The sequence below is a fragment of the Prunus persica genome, chromosome G4, assembly GCF_000346465.2.
Source record: "Prunus persica cultivar Lovell chromosome G4, Prunus_persica_NCBIv2, whole genome shotgun sequence".
Classification (NCBI taxonomy): domain Eukaryota; kingdom Viridiplantae; phylum Streptophyta; class Magnoliopsida; order Rosales; family Rosaceae; genus Prunus; species Prunus persica.
The window spans coordinates 25277305-25302303 of record NC_034012.1 but is presented as its reverse complement, the minus strand read 5'-3'; the positions used below and the strand labels follow the sequence as shown (position 1 = coordinate 25302303).

Below are 24999 nucleotides of genomic sequence, written 5' to 3'. Positions count from 1 at the left end.
GTTGAGAAACTTAAAGGAGAGAATAATTCCTTGTTGAAACTGGTGAGTTCGTACTCCGTTGATACACTGAGAAGGCTAGACATGCTGCAGGTCTCCAATGAAAGAATTTTGGGAGACCACAAGAAGCTCATGGCCAAGCTTAAGAGGCGCCGTACTCTTCCTTCAGAGGCTTCCAGAACATAATGTAATTTTATAGATTTTACAGGGCCTGCACCTTCATTGCAGGTGGAAAAAAATCTATCTGTTGTATGTTCCTGTAATAATAATTGCGCACATTCTTAAACTTGCACCTGTGGTTTTTACGTCTTTTCAAAATGACGGTTTGGAACCTTGTGCCTTATAGGTTCAAATAACCACATTGTCTCTCCCAAATTGCATGGTAGCCCGGAACTTTTGGCCTGGGCACAAACTCAGAATTTATTTGCCCTTTTCAAATGGACATGAAATGTGAATTGAGTAAAAGCCATGATAATATCGCAATATAGTAGTGAAGAGCATTAACTACTATATACCCACAACTTCAAGTTTAGGATCTCTCATATATTTGGATCCATGGGCTTCCGGCCCAGATATAACAAAATATGTGGGGAGCCTCAATTCATTATTTGAGGTTTATATTGATATTATCCATTTCGCGGTGTATTCTTAACAACCGGAATTCACAAAATATATTTCTTCCTTGAGGTGTCGATTATAACAAAATCGAACTTTAAATTCATCATCTTCTTATGCCAAAGAAATATGTGGCATACCACAATTTGCAATAATACCTCAAGGGTTGTCCATTTAATTGTTGGAACTTCAGGTTCTCAACACTGTTAAATTTTGAACTTCAGGCCAAAGCCACATATTCTCATGGTATGGACATTTTTACAATTTTCTGTACATATTTCGGGACTTCAAGCCCTTACATAATTGTCCATATTTTGAGGAACTTCTGGCATCTCATTTAATTGTTCATCCATGAGTTTAAGGAACTGCAGGTTCCCTTTTGTATATAGTGACGGTTTACCCAAAATGGTTCATATTTATGCATACGTCACTATTCATGTGAATAGTACTATTCATCAAGTCATGAATACGTATCTATTCATCTGCCAGTACAGTTATCATCAATGTGTACGGCACTATGAACCAATACGGTACTGTTACATCATTAAGGAACTCTAGGTCCTTATTTACATGTCAGGGATCAAGGACCCTTAAGTCCGATCACATGTTTACAAATACAGTACCGGAGAGACTGCCAGCTCTCATATTAATATCATCATCAAGGATCTTCAAGTCCTGATGTAATTGTATGATGAGGATCAAGGAACTTCTGATCCTGATCTGCATACTGTAAAAACTCATCATATAGCACAATTAATCCATAAAATAAATTGCTGGTAAATAAATTACTGGTATGAACGATAAACCCGCATCATACATTTAAATAAAAGTAAAGGCGTGGACGATAAACCCACACCACCCTTTTAAATAAATGTAACTGTGCAATAAATTAAATTCATAAATTAAATTGCTTGCTGTATGGACGTTAATCCCGCACCATACCTTAAATAAATTAAATGTGCGGTAAAGTAAACGTGCTTGTATGGGCACTAATTCTGCTCCATACATTTAAATAAAAGCAAAGGCGTGGACGATAAACCCGCACCACCCTTTTAAATAAATACTGTTGTATGGTTAATAATCCTACACCATACAGTAAATAAAATAAATGTGCGGTAAAGTAAATTTGCAGTAAATTAAACGTGCTTGTATGGGCACTAATTCTGCTCCATACATTTAAATAAAATTAAAGGCGTGGGCGATAAACCCGCACCACCCTTTTAAATAAATACTGTTGTATGGGTAATAAACCTACACCATACAGTAAATAAAATAAATGTGCGGTAAAGTAAATTCATAAAGTAAATTTCATAAAGTAAAGTGTTAGGATTAGTAACGGTTTCCCACTGATAATATGTTTAGTATTACCGAGGGTCCATTTTTGTTAATGGTTAGTAAAAGAAAAGCAGATAAATATAATAGGAAATAATAGAGAAGATAAGGGAGCAGAAAACTTATCGCTTATTCTTTCACTTATGCCCTTGCTGAGTGATCCCCTTTTTTTTTTTTAATCTTATTTTATTTTATTTAATTAGTTTTTCTTTCGTTCGGTGGGTTTGCTTTTCTTTGTCGGTGGGAATCTTATCATTGTGGCCGTCATCATTCCTTCCATTATTTTTGTCTTCATCCTCACTGTCGATGACAGCCTCTGCTCCCTGTCTTGCAAGGGATTTCAACCAAAGTCGGGGCCAAGACAGATAATGTAAGAAGGAAGATTGAGGATCTTTTTCTTTTTGTGAATTTTGGGACCCCAAAATTCAATTCATCGTCCTCACAGAGAGAGAGAGAGAGAGAGAGAGAGGGACCGTCTCTCTAACTCTATTAGCTCACTAGATTACTGGCTCATTATCCTGTGCCGCTGACAGCATCAAACCCCAGTTTGACCCAGATTGTCGGCATATAGAATTATACCATAAAACGCCACCTTCTCCAATCACCATCTCATCTTTTCCTTTCATATTCCCTGCTTGGTCGTAGGCAGCTGTGCGAGAGGCAAGACCATCAAGACCTTGACACCATGGCTCATCGTTGGAACCAGCTAGGGGCACCAGACCCTTGTCGACTTTGATCCCAGGGGCGATGCCTTGCTCAACGAGCACATCAACGATCTTCTTACCATCGATGGTGGACGTACTGGCCAAGGGCAGGGGCTGACACAAGGAGCGCTTGCCACAGGTTGCATCAGTTTGGAGTCTGGGCTGGTGCTTTTGATCCTGGTCAGACTGCTTTGCACTTTTTTTTTTTTTTTTTTCGGTAGAATTCCCCTCAAAACTGGTTGTTGTTTCAGTTGAAAACTTGAGAGCAAAATGAAAAAGGCAAATAATAAAGGATATGTAGATATGGAGGAGGAGGCGCGCTTAAATTTGGTTCTTCGTTTTTCCTGTTTGGCAACTTGCTTCTGATAGATAAAAGGTTTGGAATTGCTGGGTGAGATTGAAGCTCAACGGTTGCTCTGGACATGCTCGCAAACTGTTTGCTAAATTGCTTGACAGATATATGAGAGCTGAAGAAATGAAGTTGGGTTTTGTGGTGTGGTTTGATTTTCATCAGAGAATTCAGCTGATTGTTTGAGCGAATTCGTGCTGATAACGTGTTATAAATCAAGGGAGAAGTTTGGAGAGAATTGAGAGAGAGAAAGAGGAGGAGAAACTGATTTTTCTTCTCATTCAGATGTGTGTATTACAAGTAGGGGGGATGCCTTACTTATAGGCAAACATCTCCCAAATGAGGTGGGCTCCACTATAATTGTTTACAACATTATTGTTATTTTAAAGATATGATTTTTTAATCTTTTTTTTTGTTTTAATATAAAAATACTATTTTGCCCCTACATTTAATGGAAAAAGTTGACAAAATTGACGGCAATACCATTTGTCCTAACAAAAATGAAGTTAAATGACCAGATTTTAAAAATTGAGAGACTCAAATACAAATCGAAAACGATTTTAGAAATTGAGAAACTTATATGCAAATTGGGTCTAAGTTTATAGACTAATAAAACGATATAAATCAAAAAAATTAAAAAAAGAAAAGGGAAGAAGCGGCAGTGCTGTTGTGGTTTTGTGAGTTGTTAATTTCTTGTGCGGGAAGTGGAAGTGGGAATGGGAAAGGGGAGTAGCAGGCGGGTGAGGGCGTTCAAGCGGTGGATGAAGCGGGAAGGAATCGAATGCAGCGACGCCCTGGACTTGAGGGACGAAGGAGTCGAAATCGGAATCAGCGTGAGCGCCCTAGCCCACCTCAAGGAAGGGGACGTGGTGGCCAGAATACCAAAGCTCACGTGCCTCACCACAAGAACCACCGCCGCACGTGACATTATCTCCGCCGCCGCCGCCGGTGAGGGCGAGGAGGAGTCTTGTTTAGGAGGGTTAGCAGGGCTGGCGGTGGCGCTGATGTACGAGAGGAGCTTGGGAGAGCGTTCACGGTGGGCCCCATACCTTGAGTTGTTGAACAAAGAAGAAGAGTCGTTGCCTTTGGTTTGGAGCGCCGACGAGGTTGAGCAGCTGCTGGCAGGGACAGAGCTGGAGGGAACGGTCAAGGAAGACAAAGGAGTTATGTGGAAGGAGTGGATGGAGAGCATTGAGCCCACGTTACTACTGCAAATGCATCCTTTGGATGCTGCCGCCGTTGAATTCGACCCGAGCTTCTTCGGATTCGGAGACTACTTGGCGGCAAGGACGCTGATATCTTCTCGCTCTTTTCAGATTGATGAATTCCACGGAGTAGGAATGGTTCCTTTGGCTGACCTGTAAGTCTTATACAAACCCTGCTGCTGCTCTTTACTTCTTGTTGTGATTCTTTGTTTATATCAATATCAATCACTGAAATGGATGGATGATAGATTATTGTTTTAATGTCCTTTTTTACTTTGTCTAAATCCATAATCATAAGTTTTTTGGGTGCTGTTATTCATTCAAATCAATTCAATATAGGTTTAATCATAAAACGGGAGCTGAGGATGTGCACTTAATGACCTCTCCTCACAAAAGTGAATCCAACACCACCCAAGAAAACAATGAATCTGATACTACTAGTACTAGTATTAGTGCCATTCATGATGATGATATGTCTGCTTCTATTACTGTTGACGAGGGTGAGGGTGACGATAGTGGAGGTGAGGGTGACAATGGTGATCGTGACAATAGTGAGGGTGGTGATGATGATGACAGTGATGATTATGGTGACGGTGACAGTGATGATTATGGTGATGGTGATGGTGATGGTGATGACAGTGATGGTGATGATTTGGAAATGACTATGGTGAAAGATGTCAAACTGGGAGCTGAGGTTTGGACTCTCTTTTTTCATATTTCATTTTATTTATTTATAAAAATTATTACTAAAACAAAAGGCAGCAATCCAGTAACTCTCTCGGTTTTTATTTTCTGATGCATGCTATAACTACTGAATTTCCTGTCTCTAGCCTCTGCTGCAAAATTTAAATATCAATTTATCATAGGCTCGAGCTATGAGAAGATGCCATTACTGGAACTATGCCTTTCCTCTTCTTGTTTCAGTACTATATATAAGCTTTTCTTGTTCATCTTCTTTCAGTACAAGTATGAAATCCATGGGTAAACTTTTTTGTTTCTTTTATTCTTTTCCTTTTCTTCTCTTCTCAGGTCTTTAATACATACGGGTCATTGGGTAATGCTGCACTGCTTCACAGATATGGATTTACAGAGCCAGATAATCCGTATGACATTGTCAATATCGACTTGGAACTGATACTCCAGTGGAGTTCATCCTTGTTTTCTGGCCAGCATCGTAGAGCAAGGCTATCCCTCTGGAAAAGATTGGATTACTCTGGATGTGTCACCCACAACTCTGAATATTTTGAGGTTTCATTTAATGGAGAACCTGAAATTGAGATGTTGGTTTTATTGTACATAATGTTGTTACCACATGATGCATATTATAAGATGGATCTTGCTCTAGCAACTGCAGGAAGTTCCAGTAAACCCATGGACATCATTTTTTCCGATAAAAGCGAAAAATTGTGCCACAAAACTGGACTATTGAGTGAGGACCTGTTGCTGACAAAATCTCTTTGTAATGCTCTTTTGTCCCTTGCAGATATGCGGGACAGCCTTTATGGCACAAATTCAATAGAAGATGATATAGAAGCATTGGGCAGGTGTTGTTGCTTAAGTGACAAAAAGTTGTACCATTCTTTGATGCTTCGTATCAGTGAGAGGAGGATCCTTCAGAAGCTTAAAATGTATGCTGCTAAAGAAACCTCTGTAAGGAAGAAGTTGAAAAGAAAATGAGTTTAGGACACTTGCTAAATTATCATCCATGGCTTTTCTTTTTCCACTGCCTGTTTTCATGCACTGGCTATGACTTCCTCACCTGGTGAAGGTATGCAAGCCACAAGAGAGATTCTTTTTGTTGAGATTGTGACCATAGAGATCATTGTGAAGCAACTTGGCAGCATGTAGGCATTATTTAGAGAGATTCTTTTTGTTAAGATTGTGACCATAGATACCATTATGAAGCAACTTGGCAGCATGTAGGCATTGTTTGCCTTTATAGCTGATGAGAATAGCGTTTTTGCATGTCCAGCAGGACATTCTGCATTTTCCTAAATTACTTTTGCTGCTAGGAAACCCTAGACGAATTCGGTTTCTGGCATTGTGGTAGACCATTTTTCAATCTCCATCACGGTGAATGCCTCACAGGATAACCTTTCATGATAAAGATTTGTCTGAGAGTTTGCATTTGATTTTGCTATTGTTAATTTTATTAGTACAAATTGTTTTCAGTTCTTATAGCACGTTTCTTATAGCATGTTTCTTAATATTTGTGTTGTGACAATTTGCAAATATATTTATCTTTTGGGTTATGCTGGACTGCCTTGATATAATAATTTTAGGATCTTTTATGTGTAGCCTCTTTTGCGAATGGAATTGATGGGAAGAAACATAAATTATGATTGTTCAACAGCTTATTGGCATAGGCTCTATATCTTTGAGCTAGTGGTGTTATATCAACAATGTCATCGACAGATCGGTTCAGTGACATCGGGGAAGCTGTGCCGGGCAGGATTTTTGAGCTTGTTAGAATACCCAAACTCGGTCATTTGCTGAGGGCCCCTTTTATCTACACAAGCCTCTTCACAGTAGGGTCGATAAGTGTTATTTGGATCCAATATACTGATGAGACCCCCCCTCCCAAAAATAGCTCATGTATTCGCCTACTTCATGATGTAAAGGGGGATAAGAATGTTGAGGAGAAGTGCCACCCCGGATCCCTATGCTATAGAAGAGAATAAAATCTCAAAATAATAATCTCTACCGTTAATTGCTCTACCTCTACCCTTTTATGATTTTATCTTCATTTTAGTATTACAAAGGGTAGTGTTAAACGAACTATAAAATTAACCAATTATACCCTACTATAAAATTACTTATTGAATAACTAATTTATCGTAATATAAAATGACCAAAAACGATATATTGAATTGTGAAACAAATTTAACTCTATTCACCATATTCAATCCTAATTCAACTTCATCCAATCTTATGGTATAATTAATTTAGGGAGAAACAACCCCAACATCCCTTGCAGCTCTCTGCACTTACAAGGTGATGCATTGATGAAAACAACCTATGTTTGTCATTCTTACTCCATTTCCATACACAACGTGAAACATCATGTTTCTGTTTGTGTTAACCCCATTACCAAGAGTACTGTTGGTTCCTTTTTTCCTTGTTTCTCCAGGTCGATTCTTTTTGGGAACGGAGTAGGTGAGAGGAAGAGGCTAGGTCAACACCAATGGCCCGATTGGATCTCTGGCTCGTGAGAGGACCAGTTTAATTTCAGACAAAACTGAAAGTTGGATCAAGTTGAGAAAAGCGGGTGAGCACAGGATAGGCCTTGATGGTTTGCTTCTTCTGGCCCGATCGTAAGTTGTGTAGGCGTGCCACTATTGGTGATGAGACCAGCCCAATAGAACTAGTGTATGTGATGTAGAATGTTTTGTTTGATGGACTTGTGCTTGTTCTGGACCTCTAATCAAGCCATTGTGCTCCAAGGGGGGTACTGGCTCAGATGAGTTCTCTTCTATGCCTCAACTAAGAGGACTTCAATATTCTTTCAATCGTGCGTCTATGGCTTGGTAAATGCGAACAACACCTAGCTGTTGAGGCCCAAAAAATCCAGGGTTAGGCCCAAATGAATTCTCGGCCCAATGCAATACCTTATTAAGAAAAGACCCAATTTGGAGCACGCAAAAGTTCTTCATTCACGCTTTCACGAGCCATGACCATGTGCCATGCCAAATAAATATGCAATTTATCACGCTACGAATTAAAATGAGCCTATAAAAGGCACTGGCTCTACAAGCCCATGCTAATTATTCTGTCAAGCATTATGTCTCTTTTCAAAGATGATAAAATTCAAGCAGGCCAATCGACATGCCATGCCAAGCAGGAAATTATTATTTCACACCTAGCCAAGCTACAAGCTTAAGTGGGCTCAAGCCACGCAAATGCCCGAGGCTTGCTTGAGTGGGTTGTGGTATGGATGGTAACAAGTTTTCATGAGACCCATTGATGATCCGAGAAATGGAAGTTTTGGGCTGCTTGGGAACTCAAAAACTCAAGCCCATTATTAAGCTCAAATATGTGAGTAAGCATAAAAAAGAGAAGAATTAGCTCAATACTCTAGAAAAATTGGCCCATCGCCTTAATAAGATAGCCCATAACTTTAGGAAATTAGCCCATTCTCTTAATGGGCTAACTCATCACCTTAAGAAGGCCCAAATAGACCAAGTGGCTTAGAAAATATCCAAAAAATCTCCAGCACATGGTTTAAAATGAAACCACGATAAAAAATCAGGAGATGTTTGTACGCTCAGGCTGCTGGGAGACTCCAGTACATGGCCAAAGACAAACCCAATGCAAGCCATCAGAAAAACCAAAGGGAATTCGTACGTGGAGGAGGAATACCCATTAGTCAAAACGACTCTACCCGTTCTCTTTTCCTCTGTAAGCTCTATTTTGAAAACCAAGGGAGAAAGCAGGTGTCGCCTCACCACCATGGGGGAGGTCCAGCCTCACAAAAACCTTGGAACCCCAAAGAGCCTATGACCCATGCGCTCTAGTTAAAGAAATTTCACAAAAAGGGTGTGAATGGAAAGAAGCAAAGGAAAAGTGGGAATGGAAGATCGATAGAATTAGGGTTCTAAGTGCCTATAAAAGGGTGCTTCCTCTACCCAGCAAAAATCATCATCCATAGTGCGATCAAGCTTCGTCAAGCAACTGAAAATTCACTCGATCCACATCCAGAGAGCAAGCTTCCTCTCTTGCTTCCAAAACCCAGCAATTTTGTGCTATGTTCATCCTTCTCCCCTTATCTTTCCCTCTTGGCAAACTGTTCTGTTACTTGACAGAGTTTTCGTCAAGCTACCGGAAACTACTCAACACACCCATTATTTCTCCTCTCTCTCTCTCTCTCTCTCTCTCTCTCTCTCTCTCTCTCTCTCTCTCTCTCTCTCTCTCTCTCTCTAATGCTAAACTCATGAAGGCTCATCTCCCATGCCACAAGCTTCTCATGCCAAGCCATAATATTGATCTGTAATAATTGTCCATCTTGTTGGTGAGAGGAACCAAAGTGCTTCCTAAGGCTCAACGAGCTTTTCGAAGCACTCTTGGGGCCTAGTTCTTGAACTCAAGCAGAGGGGCAAGCATACTCTTCTACTGCTGGAAGCACCAAATTCAAGCTCTAGTTCTTCCATCTTCTCATTATATATATACATATATATATATCTCTCTCTCCAAAAACTGTATTCCAGATCTGAAACACTTATCTTCTGAAGCCAAGTTGAAATCATGGGCATCACCTTTTTGGTGAGAAATCCAAAGGTGTAACCAAGCATTCGTCAAGCTGCCGGAAGCCCAATCAAACAAGTTGTTGGAACACCCCTTCTAACGTCTACTACATCTCTATCATCAAGCAATAGCTTTACAGTAGCTGATGTATCCTTCTCATCAAAACTTTCAATGTACTGAAGAGCCGTTGAAGAAGACCAAAGCACTCCCTAATATCTTAACTCTTTCGGGGTGTTTTGAGGCTTAGTGCCGCAAACTCAGACAAGGGCGCAAAAGAGCTCGATCTACTTCGCAGTAGTCCAACAAGCCCATTGTAGCTCTGAACAAAGAGACCCTAACACTAGCCAAACAGAAAAACCAATGATGAGGTCAATGCTCCTTAATTGTGCTCAAAATAACCCTGGATTGGGTTAGGATTTGGTTAATTCGGGCCCAATTGTATGATTTGGGCCTGGACCAACCCTTGTTTTTTGGCTAATGAAGCCTTATTCAAAAGATTCAAATATAAAAATGCAGGAAAGTAAACTATTGCAAAGTAAGATACAAAAATGATAATTGGCAAGAATATAAAGTATGATTAAGGTAGATTGCAGAGATAATAAAATTCCAGAAGCTGGAGATTTCTCGATCCAGCTCCGGCATGATAACAAGTTAAAACGAAAGCCAAAGATTTCTCCATTTAGCTGTTTTTAAAGAACAAGTTACAATATTGAAGAGATTGGAGATTTCTCTTATCCAATATGTAAAGGTTTTAGCTGTTTAGAAGGAAACTAGACTGACTATTTAAACAAGAATCATACCATGGAGATGGCAGAGTAATAAAAGATAAACGCATGAGTTGTCAACTGGTTATATGGGCAGCAAGTTGGCTATTTAAAGATCTTGAAGTTTTGTTCAAGTGTTTACAAGACGTTGCGTCTGATTTTGGAGAGAGTCCTCGAGTGTTGCTGTTAAGCCTCTGTATTTATAGGTGGAAAATCTTTAACAATGGTAGTGAAGGCTGGAAGATAACACTTGAGTGTTGTCCAAAGTCACCTACGTATTTTCCCTCGTGAGTCGGTCCATGGGTAGGAGAAAGGATATCTTAGATGGAAACAATGGTTTCAAGGAATACCCCTTTGATTTGTCATCCATTCGCACCTGGAAAACCAGTCGGAAGATGGTTCCTCTTGGTTTTGGTGTCAATTAGCCAGCCTTTCTTGCTGAGAGAGATGGTGATCAAGTCATTCTTAATGGCAAAAAACCCGTCTTTAGAAAGTCACGTGGGTCAACTAGTAACGTTACTTATTTTCCTAACTTTAATGTGGGTTAAAGCTAGGGCTTTTGAGGGGATTTCACCAATTTGTGGCCCAAATACGAAAAAACCCTTTTTTTTGTTAATTTTGAAAGAAAGGAACTGGGTTGGGCCTCATGTGACTCCATTTGAAAAATAAACCAAATTTAGTCCATTTTCCAAATATGGTACAAACCAGTACACAAAAAAAATTCTAGGACAGATCATGGAATTTCTTATAAAGCTATGCAAAGAAGTAAATGTTTCATTTCATCCATAGTCTAGTTATGAGTTGTAATTGCTTTCACTTTCCATTCTGCATTTGCGGCCATAGTTCACAGTAAATGGCATAAACAATGATAATATACTAAGTTTGAAACAAAATGCATAAAATATGACAACTAGCACATCAAACTCACATAAGGAACAACAATTTGATTTGTATGTGTGTTCTCAATCAGCCAGACATTTGAGAAGCTTCGGTTTCCAGTGCTTGTAATGAACTGTGGCTGCTTGGAATTCGAACTCATCACAGTCATCTCTCGAATGGGTTTGGTGTTGTGTGATAGAGTGTATTAGAGTATACCATGGGTATTTTTGATAGTTAAATAGGATGTACTTAATTAATTTTATGAGTTGTTTTAAATATTAAGGTGTACTTAGATCATATGTACTCATTAATTTTAAGGTTTGTCTAACAACACCTCAAATTATTTGTGGAGTTTAAACCTAAACCACGCTGGCTTTTCTTTTTGGGAGCTTTAGCAATATACCCAAAAATAGGACCTGAAATTATAAAAAAAAACCCTATATGGAATACACTTTAGAAACACACTCAAAAACCATTTACTATCTAAAAAATGAGTGTTGAAGTCCCTATAAATTACATCTCTACCATTAATTAACTTAAAACAAGCCCAATACAAAAAACTCAAAAAAAAAAAAAAAAGCCCAACAAACCCGAAGTACATTGTTAATATCTTGTCATAGAAGTACATTATTAATACCACGTCATAGAAGTACATTATTAATACCATGTCATAAAAATACATTGTTAATATCATGTCATAAAAGTACAATGTTAATATCATTTCATAGAAAAACATTGTTAATACCATTTCATACAAAAAACTCAAGCAAGACATCCGATATCCTTTGCAAAAATCACCTCCAATTGTCCACAGTTTCACCAGAAACAATCGCAAAGGCAAAAGGAAATACCTTTATAAGAAGAAAAAAAACTGTTAATACTATGTCATAGAACTATTTTCCTAGTAAAAATCACATTATGCATATCATAAACTTCAAGTGCGCAACTATATATAGAGCAAAATATATAGCATGCTTTGTTACTGAAAATATATTAATACTATGTCATACAAGTACACTGTTAATACTATGTCATAGAAATCAACTCAGTTGTAGAGTATAAACAGTATAACAACTGTTCATACCACTTACTAGAAGCTAACAACATCATTTCATTCCTTGCAGGGGTTCAACAAGTTTTGCATTAATTTGATGATTATATCCCTGGATTTAACATTTTTTTGACAGATGGACTATTTAAGAGCACCGATATTAACGTTAGGGACCATGAGAGATACAAAAAAACTTTTAAGGATGCAATATGATAGTTTCGCAAACGTCGGGGACGTTTTGTGATAAAAAGCCTATATATATTATACCCTAATGATATATACAATTGGGTTTTAGGACATCTACTTTTCAACATTATCCTCCAGTTTATTATATGAATTGGATACAGATGTTTATAATTGCTGATACAAAACCTGATCATTCAACATGCTCTAAAGTCTTCATAGAAAATCTCACTTCCAGAAGTCCGAACACCAACGACTTCACATGACGGCACAAAAACATGCTCTAAGGTCTACTAGTGAGCCTTGATATGAGGGTAGAGTCCCAAAATGTGCTCCGGCATGAAGTCATGCCGTGTTAGAATTCCAACAATTGGAGGTCTCTGCAATGTGTACAGAAAAACATCAGAAAGTTGCTTAGAAATTAGTTTCGGACATTTGTTTGGAACTGTTATTCAACTTTATAAGGTAAGGAAGATCGAAGACAAAATCATCTAGAGTTTCCAAGAGTAAATAAAGAGAAATATACCAAAGCAGATGCAAACATTGGCCTATTTAACTTGAACTAGAACAAAACAAAAAAAAACAAAAAAGAGGAAAGGAAATGTTGAGATTTCTTCTCCAGGATAAGGTAAAGTGCTTAAATTTCCACCAAGATTGGCAGCCTTATTCACATGCTAGAACTAACCATACACAGAAAGAAAGAGAGCAGGAGAAAGGGAAGGGGAGAACAACTTACCCCTTGGCTCTTTGGTACCAAACACAGGTGTCTTAGACCAAGTTGCCGAAAGAGAATAGCAGCTTTGGCTAGTGACATTGTCTCAACCACTGTGTACGGTGATGCATTTGTAATAGGATGGAGATCAACATACATATCCATCTCCTCCTCTTCGATATCAAGATCCTCCAATTTGATTCCCTTTCCTGATCCTGCCTTAGCGAAATCAAATGCAGCAAATCTGTGTAAGATCTCTGCTCCACAAACAACCCTGTCCGTCGAAAAAATCTTACCCTTAAGCAAAATAAGCAAATGAGACCTTAAAACCAGACCACACAATTCTGGAGCGTCTGAAAAAGGTGGTTCATCAATCACTGGGAATCCGTTATGCCCTGTAGTCCTCAAAGCATCCAATATGCGTCCTACCTTCTCAATACCAGAAAAAGTAACCAATGGACCAGAAACAACATCACTTGTGACCAAATGCCTCATGTATGGTTCTGCATGAGCCTCCAAATAAGGCAATCCCTTTATTTTAACTATTTGGTCATAAATACCCTTGTTGAAGTTATCAGCTACAGTTTTCGAAATAAGGAGAACCAACATGACGAGGGGAAGCAAAAGTAAGTCATTGGTGAGTTCAAGCAGTATAATACATAGGGAGACTGTCATTCTCATAGTGCCACCCAGGAAGGAGGCAGCTCCAAGTAGGGCAAAGAGACCTGTGTCAAGAGTAGAGATTGATTCAAACAACCTCCCAACAAGACGTCCATAGCAAGCTCCAGCTAATATGACAGGGATGAAGAGCCCAGAGGGAATAGCAATGCCGTAAGTGATAATTCCAAGGAAGTAAACGGCGGCAAAGAAGATGAAAAGAGAGGAAATGTGAAATTCTTTTGTTGTACTGGTGCTGAATAGATTACGAATGGCATCATCATTAGTGTTTAGAAATAGGGAGGCAAGGTCATTGTAATAGCCTGATGGGCAATTGAAGCTTTTATAGTTACCAGATTGACCAACAGAAGGACAACTCACACTCTCATCAGTAGGGCATGCTTGGCACTCTGCAAACCATGGTAAGCCATAAGAAAGACATGATGTCAAGAGAGCAATGGTGATAACAAGTAAGATTTTGGCCGCAGCACCCTTTCTGCAGCAAAAAAAAAGCCAGATAAATTTAGGAGGAAAACATGCGAACTTGGTTAAAAACAACAAAACCAGCGCAACTAAGCAAATGATTATGATCAAAATCTCAGATGCCTTATCACTGCATCTAAAAAAGGTCATGTTCTCAGTCGTGATAGAAAGAATGGGATCAGTATTTTTAGCACATGACCAACAAATTTAGAGGAGATTATTTTACAAGTGAAAAATCCCAGAAGTTACAATTGTGTAGGAGAACATACTCATGAATGATGCTATAAGTTCGAATGACCTTATCCACAAGATAGTTATATATGCTTCCAAAAATTCCTCCAAGAATTCCTAGGAATAATACTGCTAGTATATCAGGACCACTGTATGTTGCACTGGCTGCACTGACATCATACATGATAAGACCTCCTTGCCCAAATAGCCCACAGTTTCCGGTAGTACAATATTGTATGAAGACTCTCAATACTATGGCGACAACTGCTGTTGTGAAAAATGTCCTCCAAAGAAGAGCACTCCGCCACCTGAAGTTTTCCAGTAAAGACAACACGTATTCTCAGAACCTATGTGTTACACATTCCAAGCACCAATAATCATGGTACTGAAACCATTTTGCAATCTCAAGGGAATACCTTGCAAGCAAGGATTCTAAGAGTTTCATTTATATTTCTGGTGAGTAAAGAATTTAGTATTATTCTAAGATATCTTTCTTTCTATCATACAAAATTGGAAATAAGATCAAAGTGAGATCTAAATACAATCCTACCCTTCAACTTTTGGTAATAATTGCCTGTGCAGGAGAATTAAACCTGTCTGCTTCTACTTAGTTTACCATTTCACCAGACAAGGGTTGCCTCTCAGGACGGTAATCCCTACATAACCAGGGTGCTTACCATTTCATTCAAATTTCTATATCTTAAAAAACTGTAACCCTAAATTTATAATACAATTGTGGAAAGAATAAAAACATTAACAGTTTCTACATAATTTGCGTAACATACCAGTTATGCAGGTAAAATCCACAACATTGCCCATGATAATGTAACCATCGTCTCTGTTTTCACAGGGACAGAAAAAGGAATATGCGAGTTCATTTTTTAAGCCCTTAACGTTCTTTAATGCATCGTGTGTTCAGAATGGATATCACTTCAACCACTTATATAGGAAACATATATGAGCAACTAACTTAGCAGTCTAAATTCCTGGTTACATATCAAATTCCAGCAAGCTTGCTGAAGCATGGACAGTAAAACACTACAAAATAATAGAAAAGAGAGAAAATGTGATGGGAACAAACTGAAGTAATTTGACGTGGGCAAAAATATGGAAACTAGACTTGTTTACTTGGTTTTTATTATTAAAATTTTAGTAGATTTATGATTACTATTATTTCCTCATCATAGTGTGATAGGAATTGGGGCAAAACTGTTTTACAGTTTTGGTTAGTCAGTTAGCCACATGTCAAGTTTTATTTGGGAATTTGTTAAAAATTACTGTTGTAACTTCGTTGGTGGCTTTATTACCAATTGGGGAGCCATTGTACGATTATGTTGAGAAATATACAGAAATACTTCTTGGTCAATTCCTAAGGTTGAAAGATAGAGTCTTATCATAGTAGGAATTTATTAGTTAACTGTCTATACAAATAGATGTCTCTTGCAAGGGAATTTCGGCTTTGCCTATTCATTCAAATGAAAAAACTTTACCTAATTTTCTCTCCGTGTTCACAGAGAGAGAGAGAGAGAGAGAGAGAGAGAGAGAGAGAGAGAGGTACCACGAAGCTGCCTCTTCAAGAGCAAACAGAACACCACCAACTGGGGCACGAAATGCAGCAGCTACACCAGCAGCAGCACCACATGTGATCAAGTCTCGTCGGTCGCGATCGTTTTTGAAGTATCTTAGCCATGACCAAGTTAGATGATACTTGCGAGAGCCTCCCTGCCCAAGAAAAGAGGCTATGCAAGCACCTGTATGTACCATAGGCCCTTCTTTACCAACCACAAATCCGGCAGAAACACCAAGAATGGAACCAAAAATCTGTTAAACCCAAAATGATATGCATCAGATAGAAATTCAAAGATTTAGATTTAGGTTTATTAAAGAAAAAATTAATCAGGTAATCTCTGACAATTCAGAATTTTGAGGATGTGCAACATAAACAAAAGCAAAATACCTTTTGAGCAAAATATGTCAAAAGAGCAAATAACACATATAAGAGAGACATATATTGTAATAAGGTAATGTATTTGGTGCACAATAATACAATAGATGGAAGCACAGCGTCTCTAACCATCTAGCCCTTTCCACCTCAATAGGGTGCCAATCCAACCCTTCCACACTCCGCCTTTCCCCTCATTCCTTTGAGTAAAGTCTCTTGAAAAAGTTAAATATTTCTTCCTCAATCCTCCTCTCATTGTCAGTGACAGATCCATCACTCAGTTCCAACCTTCCTATCAAATTTCCCTCTTTCTCCCATTTACCACTTCACGAAACAGTTTGGCATTACGTCTCTTTCCCAATCCACTTTTTCCTTTTGCCCCCACACTATCTCTTCCTTAAAAACAAGTTCTTCAAATTTTAGCCTTAATCTTGCCCTCTGCCATCTTCTCACTTCCCGCATTTTCTCTCCCCTTCCTCCGACAAACCTAAACTTCTTTTCTTTCTTTTTTCCTTCCATTTCCATATCCTTTTTCGTTTTCCTTTTCACATGCAAAGGAGGAAAGAACATGAAACTTGAACTATTTCCACTTTCATAATAACTCACATATATTTGTCCTATATACAAATGTAAGCACATGCACGTGTGCACACACGCAGTGGAAGAGGAGGGGGGGAGGGTAATCCCTCTGTACCTTGACAAAGAGAGTGCTCGGAGCCAGTATTGAATGCGCATCCACACCGTTCAAATAAGCTTTCACCTCAGGAATACCAGAACCTGCCGCAGCAGGAGCAATAAATGCACAAAGAGCTGCTGCTACTGTGGCTAAACCTACATTGCTGGCAGCATATGCTGCAAAAGCCTTGTAATATCTGCACTGAAACCATTTTACTGTTACATTTATTTATTCTATAAACACATCCAGCAAACTCAAATAAGCGTTGCACAAGCATTTACTTTAGTGATCATGACCAAAAAGCAAAGTTACCACAGTACAATAATATCCTTACGAACCATGATCCTGGATCACTCAATCCAAAACATGGTACACGTCCATTCTATCAGAAACTTCTTCCAATTTATCGCTTTGGATTTTCTCTGCTGCAAATAATATAAAGGCAGATTTGTTGTGGATAACTGTTTATCTAATGACACATGTTAAATAACCTAGACACTTATATTTGCCCACACTTAACCAATTCAAGAACCAGTTAACAAAATTCCAGCCCCTCTGTGTTCTCCCCCATGCTCCTACCATGCTATAGCTCTATATTATATTTCTCTTTATTCCAAACGAAAAGAAAAAAAACAAAAAAGCATGGCCTACAAATAGTTGTCTGCAGCAAATCAGCCACACAGAAAAGCTCCAAAAAAAATAATTTCTGCATTCTGAAATTTTGAGATAAACAAAGAACAAAAAAGAGACTATAAGTCAGAAATAGAAGAATTCATTCATATATCTTTTTTTATTATAATTTTAATAACTAGAACTTCCTCTCCTCCGCCCCCACGGGGCCCCCCCCCCCCCCCTCCCCAACCCCCCAAAAACAAAAAAAGTGCAATGCTTCTCAAGGAATTTCCATATCATTAAGGATGAATTCAATACATTGTCTTATTACATATAAAAAACTTCTTTTGAAGCAGACTACAAGAATTAATATTAGGCTACACCCAATCCTCCATGTTCTGAGGTTAGTGGTGTATCATTTTCCTATTTACAATCACCTATCAGAATGATCAGCATAGTGAAAGTGCAAGGAAATATGGAGGGTTTTTTTTTTTTTTTTTTTGGTTCTGCAGCTCCTGCTAAGCAGGATTATTTCCTGCATGTAGAGTATGTGTCAGCTATCAGTACAGATAAAAGATGCTATTACAGCCCATTTTCATTGCCAACCTTCATGCTTGTACGACAGAATGTAGCAACTAATTTATATTAAAAGACTACACAGTTTCCTCAGAAAAATGTATACTGAAGATTTAAATAAAAAAGAGCAGGTCTAAATGTCAAAGAAAAAGAATATCATAGATTGACGTTGTGGAAACAAGGCTTACTTTTCGTCAGACATGAGATCGCTAGTCAAAAGTAGCTTGAATCCAGCTATATTCTCAACTGCAATATTATTGAAAAAGCCAACTAGTCCAGTAACAAGCCCAATGAGAAGTGCAAAAGCCCACTTTAGCACAACATACTGAAATACTTGAATCTTCTTAGCTGACCTCCAGTCTTGCCTAAATAGTTCATTTTCAAAAATTCTGCAATGCATTTAAACAAACGATATCTTAGCACTCAGCAAACAGCACCTACAGAACAAGAGTAAGATGATTCCAAAAAGAATTTAAGCACCCAAGGCATCATATATCACCCCGAAATGTTACTCAGATCGGGACATTGCATAAACACATAAGAAATGAACTAAAGATGTTTAGGAGCATTCCCACAGGAACAGGAAAGAAAATGATATAATGCAAATGCGAGCAATATATGTGATTACTGAGGTAAAACTACATAGCAAGCCACAATTGTGAATATTGCTAATAAAAATAGAAGGATCTACATTTAATCTCAAAGGAGAACAAAAAAAAGTTCCCTGATTCCCTCAGTTGGCAATTATGCCTCTAACCAGAAAACTGAAATTTACATCTAGCATCCACCCTGGTCTTGGATGAAATTTGTGTTAACACCACAATAAAGTTAGCATGAGCCATGGGCCAGGGATCCCATGAACTAGAAAGTTATCATCCCCTTGACCAACCTTGAAATGATATGAAAAGTAGCTAGCTAAAGCTTATTGTAGACCTGTTAAGAGGACCATTGTTCCACCTGAATTAACCTCTTTAAATGAGGTTGACATTTTACCATCTAACCGATAAAAGTCGCCAATTTCCTTCGTGCAAAACATTCAGTAAAGAAATCATCAGAATTTAAAGTTCAAAACCCTTGGGGAAGGTGATTCTAAAGACATAATTACTGAAGTACAACAAATCTAGTGATCATAAACTAAAGATCCGAAAGTAGCTAGCGTGGTCCTAGCACATTTATCCTTTTTCATGTCCTCAGGAGTCAAGACCACCAAAAACAAATCAAAGATGGAATCTTCCTAGGCCATAACCATTAAAACAATTAACCAAAAAAAAGAAAAAAAGGAGCTATCAAGATAAGAAAACCCTGCCGAAATAATCTAGGAAACAGACCCTTTTTCCTTTTTGGGATAAACAAGTTATGTCTCCTCCTATTATGGCATAACATTTAGTCAGTAACTCACACCAAACCCAGATTCAAACCAGTCATAGAGGGAGGAGGATCCAAAAAAATAAAAGATGTAAAGGCCCATTTTGAACAACGGTTTGACAACTATTCTTAGGTGAGGAAGAGAAGCTTACTCGTAGTCAAGGCTCTCAATGGGACAGACATTGGAACCCACAATGGCAATCTGGGAGGTTGTATTTTTCCTCTTAGTCAGAAGTGGTTCGCCGTATGTCGTCCTGTTCTCCCTCTCCTTTCCATCCAATAAATCCAAATTCTCAATGTCAACACCACTTTCCGTTCGTAATGGCAAGTTGCTGGCGCTATGATTTCCTTCATCCATCTTAGTCTTAGACTTCTCTTTCTCTCTTATGTATGCATCATCTGACTGACTTGAGATTGAAACACAAATAAGAAGCCAAAATATCCAAACCCAGAAACTAGAATACACTAAACTCAAGCTGAATAGCAAGAAATGGAACGTTTTGTGTTGGGTTAAAGACTAAAGTCAATGACTCGAGGATCCCAAGCCAAGCCAGATAGAGACAGCATCTTTCTTCTGTGATGTGATCTTATTGCGGACGAACATGGTCAGAACCAACTTGAAGAATCAAATACAAATAGAAAGCCCACCTGTCATATCTTTGAGAAGAAAAATAAAAACACAATTTTTGTAATAAAAATAAGACTTATTTATTGTAGTGCCCTAAAATTTTGGTCAAATCTCACTTTACTCTCTTAAAGTTAAAATGGCCCACTTAACCCCTAACCGTGATTTTGTGTTCCATTTTAACTCCCACCGTTATCTCCGTTAATAATTCTGTCAATTTTGATGATGTGGCATGGCTATTTTAGAGGGTGTATCCAATTCATACTTATAAAGACTTTTTTTAAGTGAGTGACTTTCATAGAGATAACAAATTCTTAATACTTTCATAGAGTTTATAAAAGTCACTAGTAAATTGGCAAGACTTTTGCTCTTAACAATTAGCATTAAAAGTATGGAAAAGTCATTCATTTAATAAGTTTTTTAAAAGTCATTAACTTTTTGGATACCACCAAACTTTTAAATACTTTTTAAAAGTTATAACTGAATACCACTAAACTTTTATATACTCTTTAAAAGTCTAAATTGAATACCTCCAGACTTTTACTACAAGTGATGATGTATCATGTGAATGACCCACTTTTTTGTTTAAATTGAATTAAATCTAAAATATAATATAATATAATTATCATTACTTGTTTAATAAAAAAATTATATTTTTAAAAATGGAAAAAATTAATAAATAAAAATCTTTCTTCTCTATGCTTTAATCCTACCCAGATCCAACTCTTCCCAAAGATAAATCCATATCCCCAAAGAATAGCATCATCCTTCCTCCTTTCTCCTCTCTCGGCAACCAACCACCACACCATCATCCATAACCACCCATACCCCCACCAGCCATACAATTCGGTTGGCTTGTTATGGCATCAAATCTTAAGTAACCTAGACCACACATTCTCATTCTGTTTAAAATGAAATACTAGAAGTCCAAAACGAGAGAAATTCTCATTATGTTCCCTGTTTCGTCGGTCTATAAACCCTTGCCTTAGAGCATTTCCACCAGTTAGCCTCTTGCCATGGCAAGGGGAGGGCAACTACTATTCACGTGAATAGTTGCTGCCCTAGCCCCCCCAGCAAAGTGTGTTTTCAGCAGTTTAGGCTTGCCATGGCAAATACTATTCATTTTTTTGTTTTTTTCACAACTTTGTTTACTTAAACAATTAATTTAGATAATATTTTCGGATAAGATTTTTGGGTTCCTACGTGTCAATACTATTCATATCGGATAAGATTTTCGGTTTCAAATTTCAAATTTCAGATAAGATTTTCACCCTCTAAGATTGCACCACGTGTCATATCTATATGTCTAAATTTTTCTATAAAACCAGAGGCTCAGCTCATACCTCCCACACCAGATCTTCTCTACATTTCCATTTCTCAGATTTTAGATATCATTCTTCATTTTCAATGGCAGACATGCAAGAGGTTTTGAAAAGGCAAGAGCGAGAAATGAGAGAAAGAATGCGTCGACGAGCTGTAAGCAAAAGGGCGCAGAGAGAACTAGATGAGCAACTTGGCATGGCCGTTGCTTTGCTGGAGGAAGAAAACCAGAGCCACCGTGGTTCACGAGAAGGCCGTGCCTAGAATGTGGACAGACATAGACATTCTCGGGGTAAGAATCTTTTGGAAGATTATTTTATCCCAAATTCTCTGTACTTTAATATTCATTTTCGAGCGAGATATAGAATGCAACCTCATTTGTTCAATAAAGTCATGCATGATATTTGTAATTATGATGAATACTTTGTTCAAAAGAAAAATTGTGCTGGAAATTTGGGGCTTCTTCCCGAGCAAAAGTTCACAGCTGTGATACGAATGTTGGCGTATGGGTCATCTGCTGATCAGGTGGATGAGATTGCCCGGTTGGGGAAGTCCACTATTTTGGAGAGCTTGGTGCGATTTTGTGATGCAGTAGAAACTCTGTACACTAGGGACTACCTGCGCAAACCTACGCCCAAGGACCTGCAACGGCTTCTACAAAAAGCTGAGTCTCGTGGATTTCCTGGAATGATTGGTAGCATTGACTGCATGCACTGGCAATGAAAAAAATTGTCCAACTGCTTGGCAAGGGGATTATGGCAATTGGAAAGGGCAGAAAAGCATCATCCTCGAAGCAGTTGCTGGTTTTGATACATGAGTTTGGCACACCTTCTTTGGAGTTGCCAGCTCTCAAAACGATTTGAACGTCCTGGGTCAATCCCCGGTGTTCAATGATGTTCTTAGAGGTGAAGGCCCAAATATCACATATCAAATCAATAATACCGTCTACCAGAACAGGTATTATCTAGCTGATGGTATCTACCCGAGGTGGACTACATTTGTGAAATCAATTCCACATCCCCGATCCCATAAGGAAATTTTTTTTGCTGCCTATCAAGAGGGGTACAGAAAAGATGTGGAGAGGTGCTTTGGTATCCTTCAAGTCCGGTGGGCTATTATCAGGGGTGCGGCGCGTCTATTTGACGAGGAGGTGCTTATGAGTATAATGATGACTTGTATCATCCTCCACAACATTATTGTGGAAGATGAGTTGGTTGAGCGCTACACGGAGATACAATCGTCGTATATTCATGAACACCGTCAAGTTGACTTGATGGAGCATTTGTGGGCGGTGAAAGGCAATGAAGGTGAATGAAGTGAAGTGAAGATGTTTTTTTAATGTATTATGTTTATGTTGTATTTTTAGTTATGCTTTGTTATTTTTTTATGCTTTAGTTGTGGTTTGTTTATTTTTTATGCTTTGGTTGTGGTTTGCTTTTTATGTATGGAATGTTTTGAATAAAAAGGAATTTTGTTGAATATTTTCTTTATTCACTAAAAGAAAATCAATACAACTCATAAAATAAAATACATGAATTACCACTAATTTTTTAAACAAAACAAAAAATACAATGAAATGAAAGGCAAACAAACTAACTTAATGGTACAATGAAATGAAAGGCAAGCCCTAACTTAATGGTTTTGATCATTTAACCAATCCGTGTTGCTAGGTCCATCGTCACGAAAAAGTCTTCGTCTCATAACATCCCTTCGTTCTAGCTTCCAAAATTGTTTTGTTTCAGGGGACATATGGCTTGTATCCATGGCCATGGTTTCCCGATCCTTTTTTTCAATCTTTTCTTGGTGTACATACTCCCTTTCTTTTGCATATTCTATATCAATTGCCCTATCGTGCTCTTGTTGTTTCATGTCCATTTCAATTCTCATGGCTTGCATCTTTGAAAGTTCCTCCAAAAATTTAGATGCATTCTTGGTAGAATTACTCCCTCTCTTCGCCTTCGCCGCTTTACTCCCAATAGGCCTCAGCTCCTTTTCGATAGGTGAGTCTTGACTCATCGAAGAATCCATAGGTGAATCCGATGCCGGTGTCTCATGGAGTGGCGTCTCGTTCAAGACTACCGTTGGACTTGCTGGAGTAATTTGGAATATCTTACAATTCTTCACCACCTCCCAACATAGGGTATGGTTAAAACTTTTTTTGCCTTGCCCAGTCGCACCAAAAAATATTTGTGCTTGCATAATCTTAAAAAAAAAAATGGCAATACAAGAAACTTTAAAAAATATTGGCAATGCAACAAGTATTAAAAAAAAATAATGGAAACGCAAGAAACTTTAACAATTTATTAGAAATGCAAAACAAAATACAAATATTGCAAGAAACATTCATATTAATATTGGAAATACAAGAAATATTAACAACATATATAAATTGCAAGAAACATTTAAATAAAATTTAATATGACATAGAAATTAATAAAACAAAAATTACAAATAATTTACCTCACTGCTAAGGTTTTCCCCGCTTCTATAGTTGTCCATCGCTTTTGCCAAGGCATCTTTCCATTTCGCCAACTCTTTATTAAGAATTTTCCACCTAGATAATGCCTGATCCATACGAGTCGAACCAATTACCCTTTCACAAAATTCCTGATGAATTTTTTTCCACATATGACAGAATTTCATCTCATTGCCCGTTACGGGACAATGACTAACTTGGAGCCAAGCCTCACACAAGCTAACATCTTCCACCATGCTCCATGCCCCTCCGGTTTCACTAGAAGAACCCATAATATGATAGAGAAAAAAACAACTTGAAAGTGAAAAAATATTGAGTAGAAAGTGAATAATAGTATAAGGAGAAGAAAATGTATGAGGAGTTGGTGTTAAAACTGAAGAGTATTGGTTGGTATTTGTAGAAAGAAAAAAAATTCAGTATTTTTTGGGTATTTTTTTAAAAAAATTTCGATTTTTTTTATTTTTTATTTGGAAAAAAATTGGCTGCCGTTGGATTGCTGGAAAAAATGGGATCGGAGAGCCCAGAAGGAGCCACGTGGAAGAGAGCTGTTGGGGGGTAGTTTCGATTTTTTTTCATTTTTTTATTGGGAAAAAAATGGCTGCCGTTGGATTGCTGAAAAAAGTGGATCAGAGAGCCCAAAAGCCAGCCACGTGGAAGAGAGCCGTTGGGGGGCACTGTAGTGGGCCCGTCAAATTTTTTTTAACGTTGGCGCGTGCTTTGCAGGCGCCAACGTTAAAAAAATTTAAACTCCAGCACTGACGTCACCCTTGCTCTCGGGCTGGAGCACGGGCCAGCCCAGTTGGCTGGGCCCCAATCCTTGCCCTGGCAGATCTTTGTTGCTGAAAACACCATTTTGGGTTCCCCCCTCCCCCAACCCTCAACTTGGGCCCCTTGCTGGAAATGCTCTTACACCTGTTTCGCCAACTGCCATGTGCCCACATTTTAATATATAACATAATCTTCTACCATTGTTCATCCATCAGCCATATACAACATCTATATAC

General features: G+C 38.3%; 2 protein-coding genes across 7 annotated transcripts; one reads left to right on the top strand and one right to left on the bottom strand.

The window, feature by feature from the left end:
• LOC18781336 (ribosomal lysine N-methyltransferase 3) lies at positions 1739-6905 on the top strand. 4 transcript variants are annotated; one of them, XR_002271190.1, is made up of 4 exons: positions 1739-4357; positions 4542-4896; positions 5232-5970; positions 6501-6584. XR_002271190.1 is itself a non-coding variant. In XM_020561930.1 (4 exons), the coding sequence occupies exons 1-4, from the start codon at positions 3714-3716 to the stop codon at positions 6696-6698; spliced, it is 1416 nt and encodes a 471-aa protein (XP_020417519.1). In that variant the 5' UTR covers positions 1739-3713; the 3' UTR covers positions 6699-6905. The 4 variants fall into 4 exon arrangements, 3 of the variants coding, with proteins under 3 accessions (XP_020417519.1, XP_020417518.1, XP_007214201.2); XM_020561930.1 differs by having other exon boundaries at positions 5232-5450; positions 6501-6905; XM_020561929.1 differs by having other exon boundaries at positions 5232-5830; positions 6501-6611.
• LOC18781163 (chloride channel protein CLC-c) lies at positions 11740-20190 on the bottom strand. Of its 3 annotated transcripts, XR_002271289.1 has the most exons (8): positions 19727-20190; positions 18398-18598; positions 17040-17217; positions 15962-16224; positions 14442-14711; positions 13057-14185; positions 12510-12700; positions 11740-11937 (listed from the first exon to the last, which is right to left on the bottom strand). XR_002271289.1 is itself a non-coding variant. In XM_007214545.2 (7 exons), the coding sequence occupies exons 1-7, from the start codon at positions 19930-19932 to the stop codon at positions 12614-12616; spliced, it is 2334 nt and encodes a 777-aa protein (XP_007214607.1). In that variant the 5' UTR covers positions 19933-20190; the 3' UTR covers positions 12267-12613. The 3 variants fall into 3 exon arrangements, 2 of the variants coding, with proteins under 2 accessions (XP_007214607.1, XP_020418158.1); XM_007214545.2 differs by lacking the exon at positions 11740-11937 and having other exon boundaries at positions 12267-12700; XM_020562569.1 differs by lacking the exons at positions 11740-11937; positions 18398-18598; positions 19727-20190 and adding an exon at positions 17303-17329 and having other exon boundaries at positions 12267-12700; positions 17040-17222.